The following is a 25,306-nucleotide window of genomic DNA, read 5'->3' as shown; positions in this document are numbered from 1 at the left end:
AGGCAAGAGATTTTAGTACAGAAAGGCCTCGAGAAAGCTTTTCTCTCTCATCATCAATCTGGACATTTCAGCCTCCAACTTTGCATTTACTGAGCTCTTCAGTAATTTCAAAGTTAATACCTGTCTAGCTTACTTCAAAACCATCTATCACAATATAACAGATCTTAAAAGGTTCAGCCTGTTAAATTTCATGTCCAAAGTAGAGCAAAGCTTAGTAACAGTAAGCTTTGTAAACTCCTTGTTAAGTTGCAGAAAAACATAACACAAAGTTGACACTGTTTTTCAGGTAGATATAGGTAGACTTTGGTAGAATCTTAAAGATTTTATGGAAACCTCTGATCTTCTGGCTTACTATAAGTTATTTGGGGTGGCAAATACAAGATGCCGAGTTTCTGATGAGGTGGTTACTACCTCTGCTGCAGCCAATTCCTGAGAGAGCTCCTGAATTCTCTGCTGCTGCTGGATAAGGAGCTCTTGGATGGAGACCAGTGTCTGCTGCAGCTGGCTTACTGTGGAAACAAGCAGAGTAACAGACAGTAAATACAGGTAACTTTAAACACATAATAAAAGGAAGTAGGATTTTGTCATAAGGTTGTTTTGGTGCCATAAAATTGAACATTTTCTTGCAGAGATGATGACAGAAGTGATGAGACTCAACTTGTCACTGATCAAAGCTGTTCTTTAAGAATTGTAATCAAAGGTAAAACCCCATAACTTTGGTTGTAGATTATTGGTCCAAGGCACTGATGGTAGTGGGTGGGAAGGGGGCTGTGGTGTTGGGTGATTTTGAGGGGGGGCGTGGGGGGGGGGCTGAACATGGGATAGAGATATTAATCTCTAGTGTCTGAACTTAAATCAAATAACAGTCTCTAACCTTCCATTATCCACCCAGACACTGCCTTCTAATGCATCTTAAATCCTCAAACGATCAACAAAGGAAAAAACAAGGCTCTCATTTGGGAGGAGGCTGCCAGACAAACTGTCCCTCCTAATCCTAATAAATATTGTTCTTTTTCCATTGACTTTGAAGATTGAATTAGTTCAAGTGTTGGTGTTGGACGAGGGTGTATGATTTCAAATAACACCGGGCACAGTTTGTTGCCCCCTGCTTCCAGTCACGCGTGTATTACCAAACAATGCATTAAGTTTCCCCGAGCTGATTATATTACAGAAAACCAATAAACATTCATATAAATCATGGACGTGTAAAGTGTTAAATCAAGCCTAACAGGATTAACATCAACAGATATTGTGGCGGTCCACTGCTGAGGTTGTCAGGCCAATGGTTAAAAGCCTGAGCTGCAGCCGGCTGGACGGGATGTAAAGAACCCTCCTTTCACATTAACTCAGGCCAGGACAAAAGACAGAGCCCAGCTCTGAGGCTGTGTTTCTTTTGAAAAAACAACACAGACAAAATATTTGATCTTTCAAAGACACTAATATCTTGTAGTGACACCTGTGTTTAAATGGGTGGAGCTGTATCAATATAGGTGGGGTGCTGAAACGTTTGATCTTTTCATGCTTGTAGAATCCTACAGAATACGAGTTTGAGCAGGACTGTCGGTTAGGGCCAAAAACCATTATGCAAACATTTTGAGTTTGCTACTTGGTTTGTGATCATGTGACCAACCTTTATGAAGACGGTAATAAAACTAAAATAGCATGGCCATCCTTGCTTAAAAAGGTGTTACTATGACAGACTATGCATGCCAAACCAAGTGCTGCCCTATTAGTCTATGATTCCACCTCACCACAAAACAGCTTATCCAGATGTGTGGGTCAGTCTGCCAGCCTGCAATGCTGTGCCTCCTGAATTACCATTGGCACCACATATTCAGGCACTTCAGCCAAACAGTCCAACTCTTTTCATGTCTCTCTACAAAGTTGGCTCCTTTGTTCTGTTCAGACACTTGACAAAAATGCGTAACTTCTTATCCCCGCTTATCACCGAAATGAAGCCAAGAGTAATGAAGTCAATGACTTTGGCCAAGCATGAATCAGAAGACTGTGGCTGCAGTGCGTGCATGTGAGAGAGAGAGAGAGAGAGAGAGAGAGAGAGAGAGAGAGAGAGAGAGAGAGAGAGAGAGAGAGAGAGAGAGAGAGAGAGAGAGAGAGAGAACCAGAGACAAGATGATGTGTGAGGCTTGCAGCTGCTGTGAGGAGGGTTCACATTGTGTATTCAGTAAATTATTCAGTAAATACCTCGATATAATGTACACTACATATGTCCAGGCCTGTCTCTGTCTTTAATGGCCAGCTGGTCACCAATATGGCTCCCACCAAAAAAGACTGCCCAAACAGCCACACAATTCCATTACAGCCTGGGTGCGCTGAAGTAGTTCCAAGATCCATTCATTAATTGTCTGTGTGAAGTTGTAGGCAAATCATAATGGGAGTCAAGGCCCCTTCTCTCGAGCTGGGGCTGGCGAGAGAGACTAATGTAGTCCCCATTCAAAAGGATACATCACCTCATTGCGCCCAGCACTAGAGAAATACATGAACTTTAACAAAAGGGGGTTCAAGCAATTGGCAGCAGCGAGGCAGTTGGTCGCTATTACTCAGTGCAGCAAAAAGAGAGGGAGCGAGAGGGAGAGGAAGACAAAGGCAAAGCAGGGGGAGAAAACTCTCAGTGTAATTGCAACCCCTCTCCCCAACTGTTAACTACAACAGTCATTAACTACAATAGCAGCCTGGCTACTGCAGTCATAGCAAATTAGTTCCCCACACTGGCTGAAGAAAAGACCTGAATTTTTTTTTTTTTTTTCTCCACTGAAGTCTCACCGACTTGCTGCAAAACACAGGAGAACTCTTACTGTGAAATCCTGTCTTTGCCGACAAACAAAACAGGGTTTGTAAGTTGGCAAATCTCCAAAAAATGATAAGTAGAACAAGAATGGGCAGTGAAACAGCCTGAGGAAATGTGTTTGCATAGTTGGGAGAAAATGACCATAAAAGAGCATATATTTGTTAATCAGATTCAGAGTGGCACACCTTGCACGCAATCTCACACAATTGATGCCCTCCGCCTACCTTAGCAAGGCAGAAAACAATAGCATGGGTGTGACTGGATAAAAACGATAACAGCCATATTTTCATCTATACTATGTTGGACCTTGAGAACAACTGTATACTCAAACAACTGACTTCTTTTAATTTGGAGATAAAATTGTGAAAAAAAATATACTATATAGGTCATATTTATCAGTCAAGGTTGGCTCTTTGTCTCACGGAAAACAGGACTGTGGAATTTGCTTTACTGACACTAATTTTAGGCATGAAGAACTCATGAGGTGTTTTTACCTGAGCTGTTAATCTTAAACACACAAGTTCACACTATTCATGTACACTTAACTGAGACCTGTTTAAATTTAAAAGGACATTAATTCTAATAAAATACACATTTGGATTTAATTCATGTTTCAAACAAATATTCATCACCGACTCCTGAGTGTTTTAAAAAGCACTCTTTGGATAAAATGTATTTAACTGTAGACTATTTTTCTGCCAGGTCACCTATCTCAAATGGGGTTTGTTACCTTTCAGGTGAAAACACACTCCAACTCAACACTACTGCTAACGAGAGCAAACTTTCTCAGAGTGCCTCTGTTATTTACGCCTCCCTGGATTTTTAATTATACTGACGAAGAGCTGGGAAAGCATCTCTCTTCCTGCTTTGCTCTCTCTCCATGTCTGACAGCCAGGTTGAGATTCCTCACCTGTCCAACATGGGAGCCGCACCTGTCACTGTGCACTTAATCACACTAGGGCCAGTGCTGAGCCCAGACGCCACACAGTGGCATGCCACATGCACATCCTGCACACACACAAACATGCACACCAAATTAAAATGAACTTTCTCGCCACCTACGGGGAAGAGGGTGGATGATGATGATGGCAGAAGAGGTTTGGATGGGGGTGAGGTTGGTGCAGGGGGAGACGGATGAAAGGGGGGAGTGAGAGAGGATGGGCGGGGGGAAGAAAAGTTGTCATTTCCCAACTCCTCATTAATATTCCGAGGTTAAGAGCTTTTCAGCGAAACGTAATTAATTGAGCCCGAGCCTGACAGTAAACAAGCAATTTCAAATTAAAGCGAAATGACAGCGGCGTCATTTGTTAAAAACGTGTGGGGCCCCCCGATTTTGGCGACAGATAAATGAGGGAAAATGTTAAGGAGGGAGAAAGTGATGAAGATATTAATCTTCACCTGTCTGTGTCAGTGTGCCACTCATTGCCGCAATGTTGCTCTCCATCCTCTGCAGATGCTTCTTGTCCTCTCGGCTGCCCATAATGAGGGGAAGGATGTATTTCTGCAATTAAAGGAACGGCACAAAATTACACTTCTCTCTAGTGGAAAGGGGCAGAAATATGTTGAAAAGACAAGGCCACCAAGACTTGGCAATTGTTTTATTGGACTATTGCCTCATCTAAACTGCATGATTATGTGTCCAAGCAATAGCCTGCCATGTGTACACATGTAGTCTTGAAACTATTAGTCAGTGAGACTGAATAATCAATTTCAATAAATAGTTTCTGCTTTTGTCTAATTTATATTATATTATTGTAAATGTTTATAGGCTAAAAATAGAACAAAAAAATAAAACAACTAAAACAACAATCAGAATAATCTAAGCATAAGAATAATGAAAGCAATTGTTAGCTGCAACCCTAAAAATGTGCTTAGAACAACATATAATGAATAAAACTCAGAAAGGGGCAGTTAAAGGAAGAGACAAGCCAACAGGAAAAAACATGGTGGGGACCACTGAAAATAGTCCTCCAAAACCCAAAACAATGTCATGTTGTTTATCATCTCTCAGCCACTGAATAAACAGAACTCCAAAACTACCAAATCATATGTATGTCTGACAGCCAAATGAGGGTGTTTGTAATCCAGTGTGAGTGCTACCCAGGATAAGCAGATGTGTGCATCATGCCGGATCCTAGTGAGGAGCCAAAATTGCCAAATAAAATCATGTTCATGTGACCCTAGAGGGCCAAATTGAACTGCATTCAAAATCATAAATGCTTTCTTTGTTTTAAGGTTAAATAAGGATCACTTAACACCCCACAGCTGGTTGCAGCTTGTTGCTGCCCGAGCTGGGTTTTCTCTCCAGCTCAGGTGGCAGGCAGACACTACAGTGCAAGTAATAAACACTTTTTAGAGAAAAAGATTAAATGAGTGTCAACACGTGGTAATTAATAAGTGGGTTGCTGGGAGTGTGGTGTTTACAAGGTGCACAATAACATAAATAAAGTATGGGCAGAAGCCTGGACATATGGTGCGACTGGCGCTACGCTCCAGTGACATGACAGCAACCTGTGCCATCCCGCCAGGGACTTCCACCTCCCAGGTGACCAGTGGCTGGCAAACCCTGCAGCATGTAGGAATCAGTGAACTGGTACAGTCTGTGTTTTCATCAGTGAAAGGCTGCAGGAACAGATGAATAAACTCTAAATGTGCATGTGCATCCTTATTAAAGTATGAAATAATAGGACATAACAGGAGCTAAAGAGCAGCCAACATGTCTGACAGGGTCAGGTTGGCATATTCAAGTACAAGATCTGCGCTCACCTTCATTCTCTTATGCGCATACACAAGAAAACGGCTTGTCAACTAGGCCAAGAGCTACTGCTAGAGCTCCTGTCCTTCTCTAAAACAAGAGTAATGGCTTCCACATGCCACTCAGACTACTAACAACCACTATGGGATTAATGTCACCAGGGACAAGGGGCCTCATGAGCTCATGTTCAAGGGTTGCTAAGCCTGATAAAAACCAGGGTGATTATTTTTAGACAGTAGGATGTGAAAAAAACAGGTTGTGTGCTTTTGTAGCAACTATATTTTTTTAAAGGAAAAAATACATACATCTAAAAAGAGGAGGGAAGAAGAAGCTAAAAAGAAGGGGTTCAAATGAGATCATGCTTTGATGCAACACAGGCTAGCTTTAATAACAAGACCAGAGTGATGTAACATAGTGCAGAGGCACCTTCTATCCTAGCACTATAATTTGTCATAAACTATTGTACTTGGTAAGGCCACCGATTTAAATGCAGTATTAGAGAGGCAGTACTGAAAAAACTTAGGATGCAAAGTGATATATGTTTAACAAATGTTACAGAAACACTAACTGTGAAAAAGTCAGTGAGGCAAAATAGTCAAAATAGGGAAGGTGATCACTTACCTTGTACAGCTGATGAAAGCTGAAGGCGATGCCCACCATTATGATGGTGAGGGCACCATAGTCTCTCCATCTGTAGCCTGTTGCACATGGAGAAAAGGACAAATAATGTGAATATGGCAAAATATTGATGTGGAGGCTGATTTAATTTCATTTTAATGTAGTTAAAGTGTACGTTAAAGACACTGTTTTCAGCATTGGTATACTGAGTACACTAACCTGTGACCATATATAATGACATGAACTTATAAGACCCATACCAATGTCTTGGGAGTTTTAACTCAACAGCACAAAGTAATATACCCAAAACTTCTATACCTAATAAACAAAATGTAAAACATCTTATGTTTTTGTATTGTTATAATCATTTCACCTACAGACAAGTGCGAGTGCCCAATAGCGTCTGCTCTTGGAAGCTAAGCAGGGCCGTGTCTGGTTAGTACTTGGATGGGAGACTCAGACACAAAGGTTGTGTCAGGAAGAGCATCTGCCATAAAATTTGTGCCAAAATCGACAATGCGGATCAATTGATCTGCTGTGGCAACCCCCGAATGAGTGTAAAAAAAAAAAAAAAATAACCATTTCACCTACTGCAAATGTCTGAACCATATATTATATATCCTATATTACATATTCTAAGTCTGTAAACAAGCACTCTCTATCCTGCTCTTGGGGAAAGGACACCATTGTCTTCCACTTATTTGGGGTGGGGCCAAATACAGTGTGTATTTAAACCTTTAAACAGCTGAAATGACCAAAAGGTAAGTCGGGATATGTTTATAAGATGACTGTCTTTCTGAGTGACAGATAATGTGAAAGTGTGTCATTGTGTAAGCTGTCATCTGGGTAGGCCAACTGTCTGTCAAAGTGGAAATCCCCCACTTAAGAGAGGCATTCAACTGAAAATGTCACTAAAAAACAAATAGGTCTGGAAGAAATACTTTTCCTTTATTTACTCTTTTGGGGCACAAATGAATAGGAAATTATTAGAGGCTAAGCCACTAAAATACACCGATAATATTCAATTTCAGGTCTGATTTCACCTAATGGGTTATGTGGTACATGTTTAGTGAATTGAAGTAAGTAAATCAAATTGAGCTTGTGTGATTTGACATGCAAACAGAATGAGAGACCTACTATAATACTGGAGTGTATTGTATATTTTCAAGGTAAATGCTACATTATTCCCCTTACTGAAGGGCATGTTTCATTGCTACTGCAGCATTCAGGGATGAACCTGTAACCTTTACTATCAAAATTTTTGAATCATTCCCAACATCCATATGGTAACCATATAAATTTGGGTCTTCATCAACATTATAGCTACAATAGATTGTCACCTATCCCAGAATACCATGGTCCAGAAAGACCTGCAAGTCCTTGGAATAGGTGGTTGACCCTGAACAAGCCTCACTGCATCACCAGGGGTCTTCACTTGCTCCCCGCCCCGTTAGGACCTTTTATTCTTCCTATGTTTCCCTTTTTTCTTCTACCAGTTCCACTCTGCCATCTTCTTTTTTTTTTTTTTATTTGGTCACTTAAGTTGTGGAACTGTGGTCTCCATCCCCCATTTTTCCAATCTCCTCTCAAATTTATTGGGTTCAGTGGAGGCCTTCCTGTCCTTCTGCCGCATGGAAATAGAGATCAGAGTATCCATTACTTCGACAGAGATGGATGCGGGTCCCCGTTCACCGTTCCCATAACAAGGACATCAAAGGGAGGTAGCCCCCTCTTTTCAGTATGACCCCCCATACAAGACTCCCCGCTCTCACCTCATTATGCAGCTCCCTTATAGGCGTTTTGATATAAAACCCCCACTATGGACGGAGAGCTGTGAGTCTCCCTAACTACATGGCCATCCCATCAACATCACTTTCATTACAAAACATGAGATGCCGAGGGAGTCAAGGACAGTGTGGTAATAAATGAGGGTGGAATACATCTGGAATCATTGTCATATGGGTTAAGCATTACGCGGACTTCATTCTGCATTGGTAAATCAGTGGACAGCACTCATAACCTCCTGAGGTAATAAAGATACAGGTTGCGGCGTGGGGTCTTGCCAGGGTGGAACCCCTTGAAACAGAATGGCAAGACACTTCATGAGCTTGTCCTGTGCAATGCTGTATTCCCTGTGTCTGAACACACAATCAAGGAAAATACTGTACTTCAAACATTTCTCTAATCCATGTAAAGATCCAGGTATTTGGGTGAGGCAGAGATAATAGTGTTTAGAGAGTCTAAATTAATAAAAACAAAAGGCAAGATCTCTAACCACAAACCTGTGTCGGACAAGGGTCTAAGTTTTAAATTGGATGTGACAACAAATTCTTATTTTCATGCATGATTCAACTCAGTGAACATACATATTAAGCACCAGGTGAGAAAAGGATTCTACTCACTGTGAGCTGGAGGAGCCAGCCGAGTTGCATGGACTGGATGTGGGGGCCCCACAGGGCCCACAGTGAGGACATTTTCTGTGCTGCCAGAGCGCTGGATGGCCAGCTCTACCTCCTCATCCGTCAAGCCTGGAAGTAAGACACACTTTTAAGACATTCAGAGGAGGTGCAGTGAATACATTTCAATGGGAAACACCAAATTGCTCCTTGCCTATCATAATGTATACTTAAATACTTCCCATGTTCATCACAAATCTTTTAAGTACAATTTAGAGAAAGTATGTCAAATCTTCATTCAATTTTACCTACCCTCTTCTAAAAAAATGCATTTTCATTTCATAATTCAGAAATTCCACAGAGGGTTTCTGTTTCAGGGACATCAGTCAAAGAAAGATAGTGTGAAAAGGTTCACACAATGAAATCTGAAACTCTGCTAGCCTATTAACTGCCACCAAAGGCAAAGAAAATAAGAGTCTGTCCACTTCTCCAGTTATATTTCCCATGTGGAGATTTCATACACCCCAGACAGCGAAAATGCATTATTTTAATTTCTTCATTGTAATGTAAATGTATTACATAATTTTGCAAATGCCAATATAATTTAATCTTCAGATCTTTTTAATGATTTTAGTGATGATTAAATTGCAAAGGGCTCCCTGATGGAGAATCAGAGGGAGGAGAAAAAAAAAATCTAATATGAACATCTCCTTTTGTGGCAAGAAAGGATTTTATTTCAGGCGCCATATGCTGCCATTGCTGGGGATCTCATCTATTAATGAGCATCTTAGTCTAAACAAAGGAAAAATAATTAAAACTTTTGATGAGTTGCCTTAAAAAACATTATCTGATTTATAGAAAAACAGCTAAAAGCAAACTGAATATAAAGAATCAAAACTGGCATGTCTATAGGCCTACAGTAGTTTTTATATATTTATGAACATGGTTTACTTTATAGGAAAAAACGAAAACAACAAAAAAAAAAAAAAACACAGGCCATATTATAATGTTCTACACTCTCACATTTTACCATTACTTTCTCAGCCCATTTCCCTTACTTACTGACAGAAAATCCCTTTTGTAAGAAAGCATTTTACTTCCAACTATTCCCTCAGGATTTAGTGAATTTACTCCAGCTCAGCGTTAGATTCCTCCATCCTTTGAGAGACCAAGTAACTGGAAAAAGGTCAGTTGCAGTGTTGTTGCAACTGACAATTGTCTAGTTTTCAATTAAAGTAAATGCATAAAGACATCTCTGATACTGACCCCCAGATCGGGCTACATAAGAAGAGCATACAAAAGATCTGTGTAGAGTGTTAATATGTACTTTATAAACAAGTAAAGGAGAAATTTCCATTTCTTGAGATAAATCAGATATTATAAGAAAAGCCCTTTTAATAAGTCCTCCCATTTCAATATCTGTTTAAGCAGCTTAATTGCGAGTCAAAGCTGAATAGCAGGTTGAACCTGGATCAGAATTCCCACCTATTACTTTATCAGCCGTCCAAAAGCATAAAGAAACCCTTTAATAATCTACCACATAGCTTATGGCAAAGGGAGGTCCCTCTTGTCACTTATTTAAATACTGCGAGGCCATGAAAATTGTTGAATAATTGAAGGCAAACATTGGCCAGCCTGTAGTCTACAGCAGGCCCTGAGTGCCAGGAAGTGGTGAGCGCCATGTGCTGAGTTTGTGCAGTCAGACTGTACTGTCAAATAAGCAATAATATGTCCCTCGACTCCTGATTCATCTGACCACAGCAGACTATATGGTGGCAGACTATTGAATGGATACAATGACCTCAGTTTCACTGAATGAGAAGATGAATGAAAAAAAACGCATCAAGTTTGTCTTTTCTCCTTGAAATGTAAAGTCTTATATTTAATCCACATTTAGGATGCTACCGAGCTTAATATATGCACATCTTAATGGCTGCTTACATCTTTGATGATGTTTATGCAGCAATGAAAGCAAACTTTTTTTTTTTACCATGCATCAAAATAAAATACATGGAAATTCCTGAATCTGTTTTCTCGTCAAATTACAACTTGCTAAGTTGTATTGTAGCCCTGATCGCTTTATTGTTGAGGGGAATACAACAGCAAATGAAAGGATCCTTAGATCCAAAAGAAGAGGGAACAAGGTGAAAGTGAGTTTTACATATAAAAGGGAAAGACAAAAAAGGGATTGTGAAATTTATTATGGGTTCCAAAACCTGTGGAATGACCCCTGGACCCCCATTTCAGATCGGCCTGTGGGGAGATGAATTTTTTAAGACATAAATTACACCTAATGACGACACCATAAAAAAGAACAATAATGGAAAGCTATTCTGTATTTCATTATACTGTATTATTTGGTGCACCTGATACACGCAGTGCCTGTTTATGAGTCACCGTATTAGCAGATGCTCAGCCAAAGCATTTGCTTTGACCTTGCCATTCTCATTGGGGCATGAAATTACGGTGCTGGCACCTCGATATTACAGCTATAAATACTGTAAACTGCATATCTGGGCTACGTTTTCTATTGTCTTTCAACATAAACCTGATCGGTATTTATTTAAAGGAAAACCCATTGCTCGTCAGGTTATTTACAGCTCTATTTTCAGTGGCTCATATTCTCTGGGTATTTTTTAAGGGCAAAGAGGCAGCAAGGCTCTTACATTAAATCCATTTCTCCAATTCTGGCACTTCTGGACTTTATGGGTCAAGACCTAGACTGGACAGCAAATTATAAAAATTGCTTACTAAAATATTTTGGCTAGTAAAAGGTGAAAGCCTTTTTCAATGTCCTCCAAAGGCTGAATTATGAAGTTGTCCTTGAGTGAAAATTACTTACATTTTGAATATTGTATTTAGAAAAAAAGCACAGCAGGGGTCATGAATAGATGGAGGTCAATGGGTTATTGAGTAGAGTGCAACTGCAACTTGTTTCTGATGCTGTGGTGGCAAGGGGTATTCTACATGTCATTTGGTTCTGTACAACTGCTTGAAAACAGCATGCCCTAAATAATGACCACTCTCATAGAGTATTCATTTATGTATTAAAAAAAGTAGACTCTGCTCTCATTTCCCTGCTTTATCACCTTGTACTGATGACAAAGTAGGCAAGGCCTAGGCTAGGTGGCGCCGTGGAGTAATTTATAACCACATCAATCCCCTTACCTTCTATGCAGGCCTTGGTCATTGTCATTTTTGTCCGAGAGGTGAGTCACATAACCCCACTTACAAACAGCATCCTATTAATATCTGGGATGATGAACCTTACCCTTACCTTCATACCAGGTATGGCAAAAGACCAACAGCCTACCTGTGTTCCCTGTGACCCTGGATCACTGTCCCTCTACTCAGGGTGAGATCTCTTAGCATTATTTATTCAGCTCAATAACAAGTGGGACAGCATAAAAAAGAAATAAGCTAGGTCATCATTTATGTCTAACTGACAAAGAATGTACTGTGCCTGTTTCAAGTGCTAAATTTACATGTCATGCAACAATATAGAGTATACAGGAAAAATGAGTACACCCCTGTGCAATATAACAAAACTTTTAAATTAGGCTACTCAAAGCCCTAGTAGCTTAAAATAACTTGTTTAAGTTGAAGTGGAGGGTACTGAATTTTATGTTTATTTAAAAAAAAAAAAAAAAAAACTGGTTAGATAGATTGTATTAAAAATACAAGGTCCAAAGAACCTCACTGCAGCAAAACTCATAACCTGTGATCAATGCAACAGAAGTTAGAGCACCTGTGATTACCAGAGCGTTCTCAGTTTCGGCCTGGGTTGCCCATGCAACATGTCAAGGAATTGCCTGAACAAGTAAGAAACTGCAAAGTGACCTCATAAAGATGGAAGAGGGTACTAGAGCATCAGCACAGCAACCGTACATAAGCCGAAACAGTTTCAGCAGTGGTTAGGAGGGATAAGAATACTACCAAAAACAAGGTGTACTTAGTAATCCTTGAAAGGTGCATAAAATCAATCTGTATGGATGTTGTTCATGGAGAAAACCAAAGCTTGCAAAAATACCATAGAATTGCAAGATTAAACTTGCCTAAGAACATACAAAGAACCCAGATAAAAATTGGCAGCACATTCTATTAATATTTATGTCAATCAGATGGGCTCAAAAATTTGGCATGGACCTGACCAGGACAACCAGATTGACTGCATGTGCCAACTGTGAACCATGGAGGTGCGAGTGTGCTGATATGGAATGACACTGAATGAAAACGTGACTCCCAATCTCAAGATGCTAGGCTGAAGGAATTTTCCAAAATAACACCAAACAGATTCCAAAAATGACACAACGGAATTTAAAAAGTGAATACTAATTAACTGTGGCTCCTGACCTGAATCCAAAAGCACACCTTTAGAGTATTTTGAATTGGGAAATAGAGCAAAAAATCTCTATAGCACAGATCAGCTGAAAAGAATCATCTGTAAAATAAAAAAATGACAGAGCATGTTTTATGAAACTGTATTTTTAAAAAATTAACAGAATGGAATATTATAATAAAGGGTATACTGCGTTTTGTTGCAGCTGGTTCTTAACATCATTTTGATTAGTTGAATTAGACGTTTGTTTTTTTTTGCTTCTTTCTTCTTGAGCTTTAGCTGATAACTAAAATTAGGATTTGAAACTACTTCTCAATGAGGTATACTGACCAGAGTTGTACTCACATTTGTGATGCATGTGTATGTGCTATGCTTTAATTTCACAAACTGCAATATGTCTAGTAATCTGTGGGCAGCTGACTGATGTCCTCTTAGGGGCCACGGTCAGAGTGACATAGTGAAAGCTGGAAAATGTTCTTGACTTTGTCCTGAGAATTAAATTTTTTTGGTAATTATGTGTGTAACTGCTAATTGTCTAGGCTAAATGGTGGTGCCAACAAGGCGCCTGACGCTCTTTAGTTGTTACATGTGTTAATTGCAGGGGACTTACATGGCACAATTCTCTAGATGAGACGGCAGCACATTATATTTCACTCCAACACAATAAATTTACTTGATCTTGGAAGGGAACAAGTAAAGCAAAATTGCTTCAAGATGGCTCCAAGACAGTTTAAATGTAATTCATTTACCTAATCCTCTGCAAAAGAAAGAAAACATCTCTGGGTTTAGTTCTTGATTTTTATTACACCTAAGTGACAAAGTTTTACCATTTCAACCAGTTTATTCAACAAGGACTCAAGAAGGGCAGCTAGAAATACTGGACTGCATAATTGCCAATTCATACCTTGAAATTGGTAGTTGAAGGAAAACAGAAAATTCTGTTTTTCAATGAATATTGAAAGAAACCACACTATTAGGATGCCTTTAGAAAAAAGGAGATGTAACCAGAGAGGCATCCTTAAATGCAGATTAGGGCACAAATGCGCAGGGAAATAATATGCACGAGTGAGATTATTGTGTAAAGATTCTGCAACATGCAATCAAAGTGGGCCCTATTTTCCCCTTCATCAGCTGTCCAGTGTAAGTACTGGCAGCAAGTGGAATCCAATTTAAATTCCACTCTACCGGGAGACAGTATTGTTTCATTTTATGTGTGCTTTGACATTTCTGGCTGTTAATATAGAGTAAAATCCAGAAGTATTTACATAAATATGACATTAAACTGTATAAAAATTAAGACTGACACATTTGCTATGGTGACTATGTGAGAAGGAGCCTGAACTGATGTAAATTTGACTTACAATTCATAACTTTAGAAAACAGATTATTACACCTAAGATTCAACTTAGATTGGCTGTTTACTAAAAAGCTTTCTATGTTAAATAATTACCATGCAGTGTTAAAGTTTACTGACACAATTTCCTATTAAAACAAAAACAAAAACATTTACAAACACTGCTCAAAGCTCAAAATTATCGATGAAGTGAAACTGAAAGAACGCAAAACAATTTCTTTCATTAAGTAAGAGGTTATAGTAAAGCACTTTCCTCAAACAACTCAGGGAAGCTGAAGTATGAATCGGCAAGAATTCCAAGATCACTTATGTATGACTATACCATACAAGTCAAAGAGTCATCCTATGAATACTGCAGAGTGCTACTTAAACATACTTTGTGCTTAGTGTTTCATTGCTTTATTTTCACTCATCTTTAATCTCTCCCTCCCCAAGATCAATGTCCTTATGCAAATGAAGGGTTCTTGTTTAGATCTACAGTGGATCTGACTTTCCAAAATAAATCTGCATTAAAGCGTCATACATATTTCATGGTCTTAAAGTGCAGTAAGAGCAAACCATTTTGGATAGCGGAGCTGCATAGAGTTTGAAACAAAGCAGAAAGAACGAAGAAAATGAGGTGTACCATGACATCATTTGGTACCAATGAAGCCTTATTATGTCTGAGACATCCAACAGTAGCTCATGAACAAGCTTCTGTTGTCAATAATGAAACAGAAAGACAAGGAAATTTCAAAAGATATCACGAGTCATTAGAGCCATGAGATGTGTGTAGTAGCAGCCGGCAGCCATGGATTTGGTTTCAGGTTACCTTCCCTGATCATTGAGCTTTTAGGCTCACTTTTCACTGTTTGGCTACTCTAATGCTGGAGGCAAAGTCCCCCAGCACTGCTGAGGAAAAGTCCCCTAAGCACTGGACTGTCAGTGAAGGACTGACATAAAAATATTCACCAAAAAGAATTTATCTGTGGCAAAGTGACATTTTCTACACAGTCATCTCTCAATTGGCCAGAGGCTGAGTGGAACAATACATGGGATAACACTGCACATTTTCCACCACCGCATTATATTGAACCACCTTAAATGAGTTCAGAGTAATAAAGCATTTTGCAAGTTTTATTACACAAACAATATCCTACTATGTGTCAGAAATAATCTCAATGAACTGCAAAGAAACTGAAGAGCCAGCAAACATTTCAACCATCCTTGCTTAGAAAACCTCCCTGTGTCATGCCTCAAATTTACGATAACAGTTAAATTAAGTAAAAGGGTTAAAATGCTGGAAGGCAATATTGATAATTCCATTGAAAATGCAGAGAGAGTTTGTCAATATTAATTTTCCTGAACCCAAAGGAGCATCCAAACTGGTGTGTCATTTATTCACAGGGCCTGAATCTGAAGCTAAATCGACCCCTGTTATACCCCCCATCCACACACACACACCCTCACACACACACACACACACACACACACACACACACACACACACACACACACACACACACACACACACACACACACACACACACACACACACACACACACACACTCCCCTAGGGCAACGGACTATGACCATAGCCTTTGACCCTTATAGACCAATCTTACCAAAAGTGTGTTAATACCATTTCTGACAAATGTATGATGTTTTTTTCAAGGTTTTCAGCATTAATCAAGAGCAAATCAAATCTTCCTTACCTTTTTTTTTCAAGAAGGCTGTTCTGGTGGCCAAGGGACTCTGACGTACTTTTGGGTTCTGTAGAAAGTTCACAGCAGTGGTAATCTGGGAAGAGACAATTGTGGTTTAATTGCTTTGAATGAGATAATGTAAACGGATGAAGGTAAGGTCAGCAGGAAAGTCAGGCATTTAAACAGTATAAACATCAGTCTAGACCTTTAAGATAAAGGTTTGTTATAAATCTAGACAAAAAAAAAAAAAAAAAAAAAAAACATAACTGGATTCCATTTGATAGTTGCCTCTACGCCCCCACACCCAGCAATGAGGAGAAAGACCACCTGACCACTTTCCAGCTAAATGTGGGGAATGACCAAATCAGCAGTTATAAAATTAGTCCATCAAGAGTGCTGGACAAATGGAGTATGGAGCTTAATTTGCTATTACCCTCTTAAAGACAAACTTCCATTCTTAAGTGCGCAGTGGAAGAAAATCTATACTTAATGCAGAGGTGATCATTTGTATCTAATAACTTGAGAATCCTAGGCTGAAAACTTCTGTAATTCTTCCAGTTAAAAACCTGCCATGATCAAATCACCCAGCCTGAATGTTGTAATGACTTGAAACGTTAATGCACTAGAACGTTAAATAGCATCAGAACATCAGTAGTTTTAAGTGCACTGCGTTCATCGATTCTATTATGTTTTCCTTCGAGATGCACCTTAATTTTCCACCCCAGTATGCATTTCCAAGAATTGGAGAGAGAAAAAAAAAAATCTTCCTCAAATGGCATTAAAACATAAATTTGAAGTGGGCGCCATGAAGTGGCGCCTCCTAAAATAGATAAATATGTAAGAACACAGAGAAAGGGGAAACACATGGGAGGAGAGGTTTAGATGACTTATTATCGCACCTGTGGTCCCCGTGATTCAATTGTAAAAGTCATCCCTCTAATAGGTTGAAAGGTTTTGATTACTCTTCTTTTCTCTTAGTGTTGAAAGATACAAAGTGATTGAGCGCCCTGCCAGTGGTAATTCGTTTTGGGTAATGCATTGCATATACTATGAACCTGTTTCAATCCAAAAGAATTGCAGTTTAAACTTGTCCAAGGAGTAGGGGTGGCAGGGAAGATGTGTAAAGAGGCAGATTTTAGTGACACAGACAGTACAGTGAGGAATCGGCATACAGGCATCAATAGAACTTAAGAAAATGTATTGACTTTTCAATAGTAAATACAAAATAAGCTCAACAGCAACTTAATAGCATTTTTATTCTAATTAAGTGTACCCATGAAAATACAACACAGCATCCACAAACTTCCTGCGTACTTCCTGAGTAAGTTTACCATAGTATATATGCCATAATGACACTTCAACAGTGAATTTTCTGAAAATGCACCATAGTTGCCATGAGAGCTGCTGCCACAATTTATTTAGACCCTAATCTACCATTTTACTATGACATAACTGTGACCTTGATGTACATAAAGGTTACACAAGGGGTATGGAATTTCCTGGATCTCTATATGCTGAGGGCTTATTAAAGTCAGTCACCCGGAACCTTCATTGTGACAAGCAGATTAAAACATTAGCATGGTGAAACCCCAACTGATGTTCTGGGCCACAAGATAGAGTCAAAACACAGAGAAAATATCTCTTTGATAACAAGACAAAATCATAATGTTGGCAAAACTCCCAGTATTCAAGTAAGTTAGCCAACATGACTACTTGTGAAAGGCAGGATCCAGGCTTTAATCTAATATTTATAACAAAATGGTATAGGTCCTACAAGGGGTAATGACCTAATAGAGGAGGAATATGCTGAATAAGCTAACCTTGTTTACATTCCCTCAAAATTTTAGCAGCACAATATTGACAAGAAAATTGTTTCAATGTTAATAGGCATAACTATGACATCTTGGTAAAGACCACAGCTAGCTCAGCGGCAAACTAATGAGGCAAATGTCGATTTGGTTAAAACTGTAGTGGTAGATCTTCAGGGAGAGGAAAAGTGCACTTCTTAGCAGATGACATAAATGCTTTGCACAAGTTCCACCCAGACATCTCAATCAATTATAACCACATTGCACAGATTTCAGTCTTGTCTTGTTATTGACTTATGGATCACCCCAGTTATAGTGTTGGGTAGCACACAACTGGGCTTTTAAGAGGGTAAGATGGATGATAGTACAAGGCACATTTGGTTTGGCAGCATAACTAACTAAAATAAAATTTAGTTGAATTTCCTTTCTTTCAGAAACCCAATGAACCATTTTTTGTTTTATACTACAATTCTCTCATTTGTAAAGCTTCTTGTAAAGCTTTGACTGCTAATGCACCAAAGTGCTCCATGTTAAGAGCAATAATCTTTGCAAACCAGATAACCAATAAAGTGTCGGGTAAAGCTGAAAAAGACCTGAAAACTCAATCATTGGAAGAGATAACATTAACCAACACACTTAAAGAGAGTGAAGTTGATGAACAGACAAGATTACGGCAATGTTATTGAGTTTGAACTGGACAAGTCTTTGCAATCCACTGGTCTGAAAATTACAATTGTGATACCTTGAATTGTGAGAAATGAGTATGAAATCCAATTATGTTTAAACTCCATGGTTGAACGCCTAAGGGGAATCCATGTAACCAGTTGTATATTTTTGCTCTAACTAGCATTAGCACTTACCTGTTATATATAGTAAGACCACAGACGACATATGCTGAAACATCATGCCTTACATTGGTTTCTCTCAGCCTGTTTCAGTATTTAAAATAAACTGCAGAACAACACTAGATGCCTCACAATAACCGAATGCAGTCTTGTTTTCAGTCTTAATTATTCAGGCTCAAACAACCAGTTACTGGCTGACAGTTTTGCTAAAAATGAAAGTGCTACTGGGCAAAAATGCAGTGTTCACAACTTTTCTTTCTTTAAGGTCTCTTGCTACTGATCTATGACCCTCTTTTGAAACAACGTAAGGATATCTTAATTAAAAATAAGCCTACTACACATCTTTTTCTCTAAATTTTTATCCAAAGTCTCAAGCAGTGCGTCTACTTTTTTTTTTTTTTTTCTTACAGAAAATTAAATTTCCATGCACTTAGCAACTTCTTAATTCATGTCATCTAATCCACAAAAAGGTATATATACACATTTTGTCTGCAACAATGAAGACATTCAGAGGGCATGATGGAACTAGAAGTTGGGTAGGGGGTGCAAAGGAGGGGCTAAAAGGAAATCATTAGCAAGTATAGAATTCAGTCTCAGTGTGAATCAATTCATTCCAAATTGCCCCGGCCTGTACATTTGTGGAGAAGTGCCCCTGATATAATAACACACTGATAGACACGAACAAAAATTGTGTTAAGCTAGTCTCAAATTTCCCCCCAAACACACATTTGAAGGACCAAAAGCGAGAGAAAGTGAGAGACGGCAAAAAATGAAGCTCTATATTAATTTGGTGCTTTCATGGCTGATTTGCTATCAGGGGCAGCTGTCTTAAATGACTTAACCCAATACCTCTCTGATACCAGAGCCCCACCAGAAAGGAATGAAGTTTTAATGCAATTATTGTATTTCCTTTAGTCGCCTGACTACTTGATGTGGCCAACAGTGCTTTTTAATCTTTTTAAAAGAGCAGCTTTAAATGTTCTTCTAATTGTGACATCTTTCCCGCCTTAATATGACCTTTAGCAGAGGAAGCAAGGCCTCATGGGAGCAGCTATAGGGAATTATTGACCCTGAGAGACATCAGGAAGTGAGGTGCAGACTCGACCATCGAGCTAACCTCCACATCTGCACATGTTCAGACAATGCAGGTTACATCAGTGGCCTGCACGAGAAGAACCATCGCAAAAGCAAAAAGGCTTTTGTTTCTTGCCGTCTTCATTTTTGTGCAGAGCTTTTCAGATAACTTATAATGTGATAAAATTAAATGAATAACCATTAATGAAAATTCAACCTCAATACAATATACAATATCACTAGTACAATATGAGATTTGTCTTCTCTTTTCATACTGTGCTAGTTTAAATCTATTTCTACAGTAAATACAGTAGGTTGGGTTAACACTGAAGGTGGTCAATCTTTATCGAATGACTAACTTTTGAAATTTAAAGGTCATAGTCAACATTTCAACAGATGAAAGGGTCATGGAAAACTTCATTGACATTTGCTTTGCAAAGGTTTAAAAATAACATACAGTGCTGTATCAATGTCAATGTTAGAGCCATGGGCAAGACTACAATCATGACATCAAAAGTGCATTATGCAATTTTTGTAAAGAGGGGGAGATGGTGGAATTCAAGCTTCTTTTAAGACCATTGCTTGTACAGACCAGACTTTCCATTCAGCAGCATTTCCCTATCAGAACTCTGAACATGGAAAAGTTGAGTTGGTTCAAATGATAAGAAACACTCAGAGCTAAAGTATATCTCATCCAAAGAGGATACAATGAAAAAACTGTGCAGCATATAGATCAATACAGATAACACAGAGGGAGTTGCTTGGACTAAGCCTTGCCTTGTTCCTTCTTTCTCTTTTGAAAAGAATTTGTGGTATGTAAAAATGAGTAAAAGTAAATTAAAGAAACAGGGTCAACAGGACATTTTTTAATATGTAACTGTCAGCGTGCTGCCTGAGGTTGCCGTTTCTCAACTAGTGAGACAGATGACTGCTTAGATAAGGAAACCCCCAGTGGGAAGGCATCCCCATCCCCAAGCTTTGATGACTAAAGAGCAGTGACTCTGTCAGTGACACCACACTTTCACACACCTTGGTAAGAAGTAGTTATATAGCCAACAAATTCCTTTTAATTCAAGTAAAAGGCCCGAACCATGAATCTGAAGCTGCTCTGAGAGATGAGGGTCATCAGAGATTAACCCATGGCACTTTAGCTTTGGGGGAGCAAAAAGGGAGTCGCAGAGGAGCACAACAAACTACTTAGCCACCACAAAACATTCCAGCCCCTTCTCAGCTGCAATCCAGTAATGGATACTTCCTCAGCTCCTCAATTGGTCAAAATGTTTTCATACAATAATTTAATTCAGAAACACATTTACAAAGCAGGAGTAATCAATTTTAATTAGTTGATTTTTTTTTTTCATTCGCATAAAATTTAATGTACTGCCATCGATCTCCTTTGTTCTTTAATGCAGTGCCTCTTTCCTGTAATTCGAAGCTTTTCTTTTTCTTTTTTTTCCTTTTTATAGTCAATGATGACAGTGTGACAAGCATCTCCATGTGCTTTTCAGTATTGGGAATGAGTGTTATCAGACACAGAAGTACTCATGATGAAACATCAGTTTTATATACCAAAAAAATGTAGTTTCAAAATGCAAAATTAGCTACTGAATAAAAAAGGGTTTGTTCAAAAAATGAACTAAGAAATCCATGTTAATATGTATATATATATATATATATATAAATCATGACAACAATTAATTTGACAAACTTTGGTCAATTATCGCCCAATTAATTAATTTAAATGAACAAATAATGAATTTCACATATTCAGGTAATTTTGCTTTACAGAACTGTGCACCATTTTCAGAAATGCAACACAGTAAATGTGGTTATAAATTGGTTTACACGTGTTACAAAAAGTTTGATGAAAAAAAAGTTTGATTCTAACTTAAATTGCATATGTATATGAATTTACAAATTTTAAGTAATTTTATTTTTAAAATGTTGTAAAAATTGATTTAAATGAACATGAACATGGCTTTTTTTAAAACTACCATTGCTCTGTGTTGTCCTTCACATCATCAAGGCCTGCTGGCCTTTCACATTCAATTAGTTGATTGAGGCAAAATGCGAGCGGCACCAGCAGCAAACAACGTGAAGCTTGTGTGCAAGCGACACACCACAGAAGTTGTGTTGTGGTGTCAGGAGAAGAGCTGCCTGCGTCTCAAACAACTTACAGTGACAAGCCTATCCTCCCCTGTTGATCCAAACTGCTCCTCTCACTGAGGCAGCACCCAGCCACAGAAACACAGGCAGCAACTTGAAGTGAACCACTACAATAGACAAATAATACAGGGAGTTGGGGTGAAGATGCAGCGGGTTGGCATCAGCATTGTGTGCAGTTCTGCCAGCCTGCCAAATTGACTAATAAAACTAGAATAGAGAGGCCAGTGACAATAGAGAAAGAGGTGTCCTTTTATTGATCAAATTATTCCTTCTTGCGTACACTGTGCCACGGGATGAGAGTATGCTCACAAAGACAACCAAACAGATTGTGACATTCCAGTGACATTATTATCGCGCGTCAACCCTTCTCCAGTCAGCAGGCTGAATGGCACTAATCGTGCGTCTTGGATCAGCAATTTCATGGTCTTCAAAGGGGGCCAGGAATTGGTGGCATGACCCTCCACACGAGGTGAGACCCCGCTTTCCTCAGCAAGTGCCACAGAGCAAAGGAGAGGAGAAGAATTGTGTAAAAGCAGATGCATCAAAACGGTAGAGAAGCCACAGAAGATTAACATCGCCATCTACTGGTCAAGCGTGGTACAGGTCAAGTCAAAGGTGGAAGGAAAGCCTGGCAGATTACCCCTGTGGCCTAGCTTCCATTGAGACCTGTCAGAAACATTTAGACACACTTGCCAAGACAATGGGCACACATCCACAATGGCAGATACGTTGAACTGAAATCACCATCGAAAGAGCAATGAAATTTTAAGCTCAAGGACTTTGTTTGGTTTTGAAGAAATAGAGCAACTAGAGTCTGTTCCATATCACAGTGACAAAGAAAAATGTTGGCCAATTCTCCTCTTCTGGAGGCCTCCAACTGCCAGTATCTAACCTCAAAAGTGGGATAAGCATAAAAATATGTGGTGCTGACAACATCAGAAAACAACAATTGTCAGGGTCACAGAAGCACCAGTTCTCTTTCTTCTCGTTTATACTAATGCCAGAGAGGATACGAACAACACAGCTTGTCAGAGCGAATAATAATTTTTCATTTCAACCGTTCTGAACCAGTGAGGTTACACACTGGGGATTCCATTGACCATAAAACGTCAGAAAGTGATGGAAGCATGTGTGACATTTGGTTTGTACATGCCACACCTAAACATAATCTACCTCTTCTGAGAAATTCAGGCACAGCCTTCAGGTTTTGCAACATATTTGCTTGATACAGACCATAAATAAATATACATAACTGTTGGGTTCTATAGTTTAAACTGTGCTTCTAAAAAAACAAAAACATTATGATTATGATATTATCAAAATTTCAGGGCTAGATAATAATAATAAAAGTTATCAGAAAGGATTTCTGCACAACTCAATCTCACTCGACCACATGACAATCAAAGGCAGTGGTCAAAGTTTAGGTGCCAACACCCACGTGAACTCTACACCAACTCACATCGTGATGGTGGAAAATACATGTTTTACCAGGCTCCGCTAAAAGACTGAGGAGAGGACACAACCCACAGTGAACCACTATAATGTCACATGGGGTGACATGTTACAGCAAAGGGGCTGAGTTGGCAAGCAGCTCAGCTGCAGACACGCACCTGTTCTGACATTTTCTTCCAACCTTGACACAGAAAACACATGACAATGCCACTCTCTGCATTTCAAAAGTACCAGCTGTTTTGATAAAGCCCCTTCACTTTCCCTTTTCTCATCCCCATGATACCTAAAACCACTTTCCACAAAGTGTGGAAGGGGTGACAAAAGTGATGATGTCCTATAGATGTGTGTGACGAGGGACAGACAGGAGGGTCGTCATGCAGTGGTAAATAGATAATAGGGCAAAACAGGATTTATATGTCATTTATATGTAAAGACATAGAAATCTGTCATATCTGGGGACAGCCAAAGAATGTTCACTCTTTCCACTGGACTGCAGGTCACCAATTCCTCCCTTAAAATCACAAATTCCACAGTAAACACATGCTCCAAAGGACAAAAAGGCCTCATCCACTTCACTGTTTATTCCATTTCCATCATCTCTTTCCTAGATTTTTTTTTAAGTTCATGACAGTATTACTATTACTATCCATCTATCTACTATTTTAATCAAAGAGAAAGCAAAGTGTGGCTGCCAGGAGAGCTACACAGGATAACAAATTCAATCTTCCTGTTAATCACTGCATTAACAAGAAGTCAACAGTCTTGATGTACATGCCAGGGAGGAGAGCCAGTCCAGGTGTCAGATAATTGTCAGTTGTGTCAGTGGCTATGGTTGATTTTTTGTTTTTTGTATTTCACTGCAGGTTGACACTTGAGCCCCATTTTAATCATAGCTTTTAAAAGTCCTCTTTCTGTCAAAGGCTGTATACAGGCACAAAGACGTCTTGGCAAGGGTTTCTCTATGCTGACTGTAGTGGCCTAAGTATGAAGACACAGACATCCTGCTATAATCAGTGCCAAGTCAAGTATAGCTCAATTTTCAAGATGCATGAGAAGTGTCTAATCTAAATTAAAGACCAAAAAAACCCTTGGAAAAACAAAGAAAAAAAACAAAACAAAAAAAAAAAAAAAGACATCCGACCTCTGTAACCTTTCTGAAAAACAAGCCCATACATCGTCTTTCTGGCAAACAACCATATATTAGAAACACATCACAGTAGCCAGAAAAACAACTTGCCAAGACAGCAACTTGTCAGAAATGATTCAAGTGTTTCTTTCATTTAGAAAAAATCCTCCAGCTGCAGGTGAGGATAACGTCATTCTGAGAGGAAGAGATGAATTGCAACTAATGTTCAACTTTTCATTGCAACACTGAAAACTTTAGCTTTACCGTCAATATACGTCCATATGACACATCTAAAGTTAGGCTAATTAGAGTGGAATATATTCACTCAAGTGCTCTATTTTTTTTTTTTTTTTTCAAGATAATTTATCTCAGTTTCTGTATTATGTGACTTTCATTTCAGCCTAGTGAGTAGCCCACTATCTCTTTTTTTTTTTTTTTTTTTTCCAGATTCCCCAGATAAAACCACAATCTCAGGGCACCACACACAGAGAAACTCTAAAATCCCATTAGCATTTTCCTTTCATTATTTTTAATCAAACCCAGAAAAGTGACACATATTAATTAATATCCATTACCAGCTTTTTTTTGCCCCTCTCCCAGAGAAGACATTGGGGGGAAAAGAAGCAATTAACTTAACAAAATAATCAAAAAATTTGTTTTAGAAATCCCTGATAAATGTCATGTGAGGTCTCGTCTACATGTAAGAAGTGTAATACATTGTTGCTGTCATATTCCATTAAACTGCTATTACAGTCTTGATAGAACTATTAGTCACTACATTATTAATAACATTAATGTATTTACATTTTTGGTGTACAAGCCTGCTTTCATGCAATAATTTATGAACCTGACTTCAGATATGTTATAATGTTTCCCATCTA

General features: G+C 38.9%; 1 protein-coding gene across 2 annotated transcripts in view; it reads right to left on the bottom strand.

The window, feature by feature from the left end:
• pex14 (peroxisomal biogenesis factor 14) overlaps positions 1-25,306 on the bottom strand; it is a 43,810-nt gene that overhangs the window by 10,233 nt on the left and 8,271 nt on the right. For both annotated transcript variants that reach the window (XM_026332101.2, XM_026332100.2), the window contains exons 3-7: positions 15,964-16,048; positions 8,582-8,707; positions 6,183-6,259; positions 4,205-4,307; positions 412-509 (exon numbers count right to left, since the gene is read on the bottom strand). In XM_026332101.2, coding sequence (XP_026187886.1) covers positions 412-509; positions 4,205-4,307; positions 6,183-6,259; positions 8,582-8,707; positions 15,964-16,048 — 489 coding nt within the window. The remainder of the gene's footprint in view (positions 1-411; positions 510-4,204; positions 4,308-6,182; positions 6,260-8,581; positions 8,708-15,963; positions 16,049-25,306) is intronic.

Source organism: Mastacembelus armatus, chromosome 7 (genome assembly GCF_900324485.2).
Source record: "Mastacembelus armatus chromosome 7, fMasArm1.2, whole genome shotgun sequence".
NCBI lineage: Eukaryota > Metazoa > Chordata > Actinopteri > Synbranchiformes > Mastacembelidae > Mastacembelus > Mastacembelus armatus.
The sequence above is the reverse complement of the archived record's forward strand: the minus strand, read 5'-3'. Positions and strand labels throughout refer to the sequence as shown.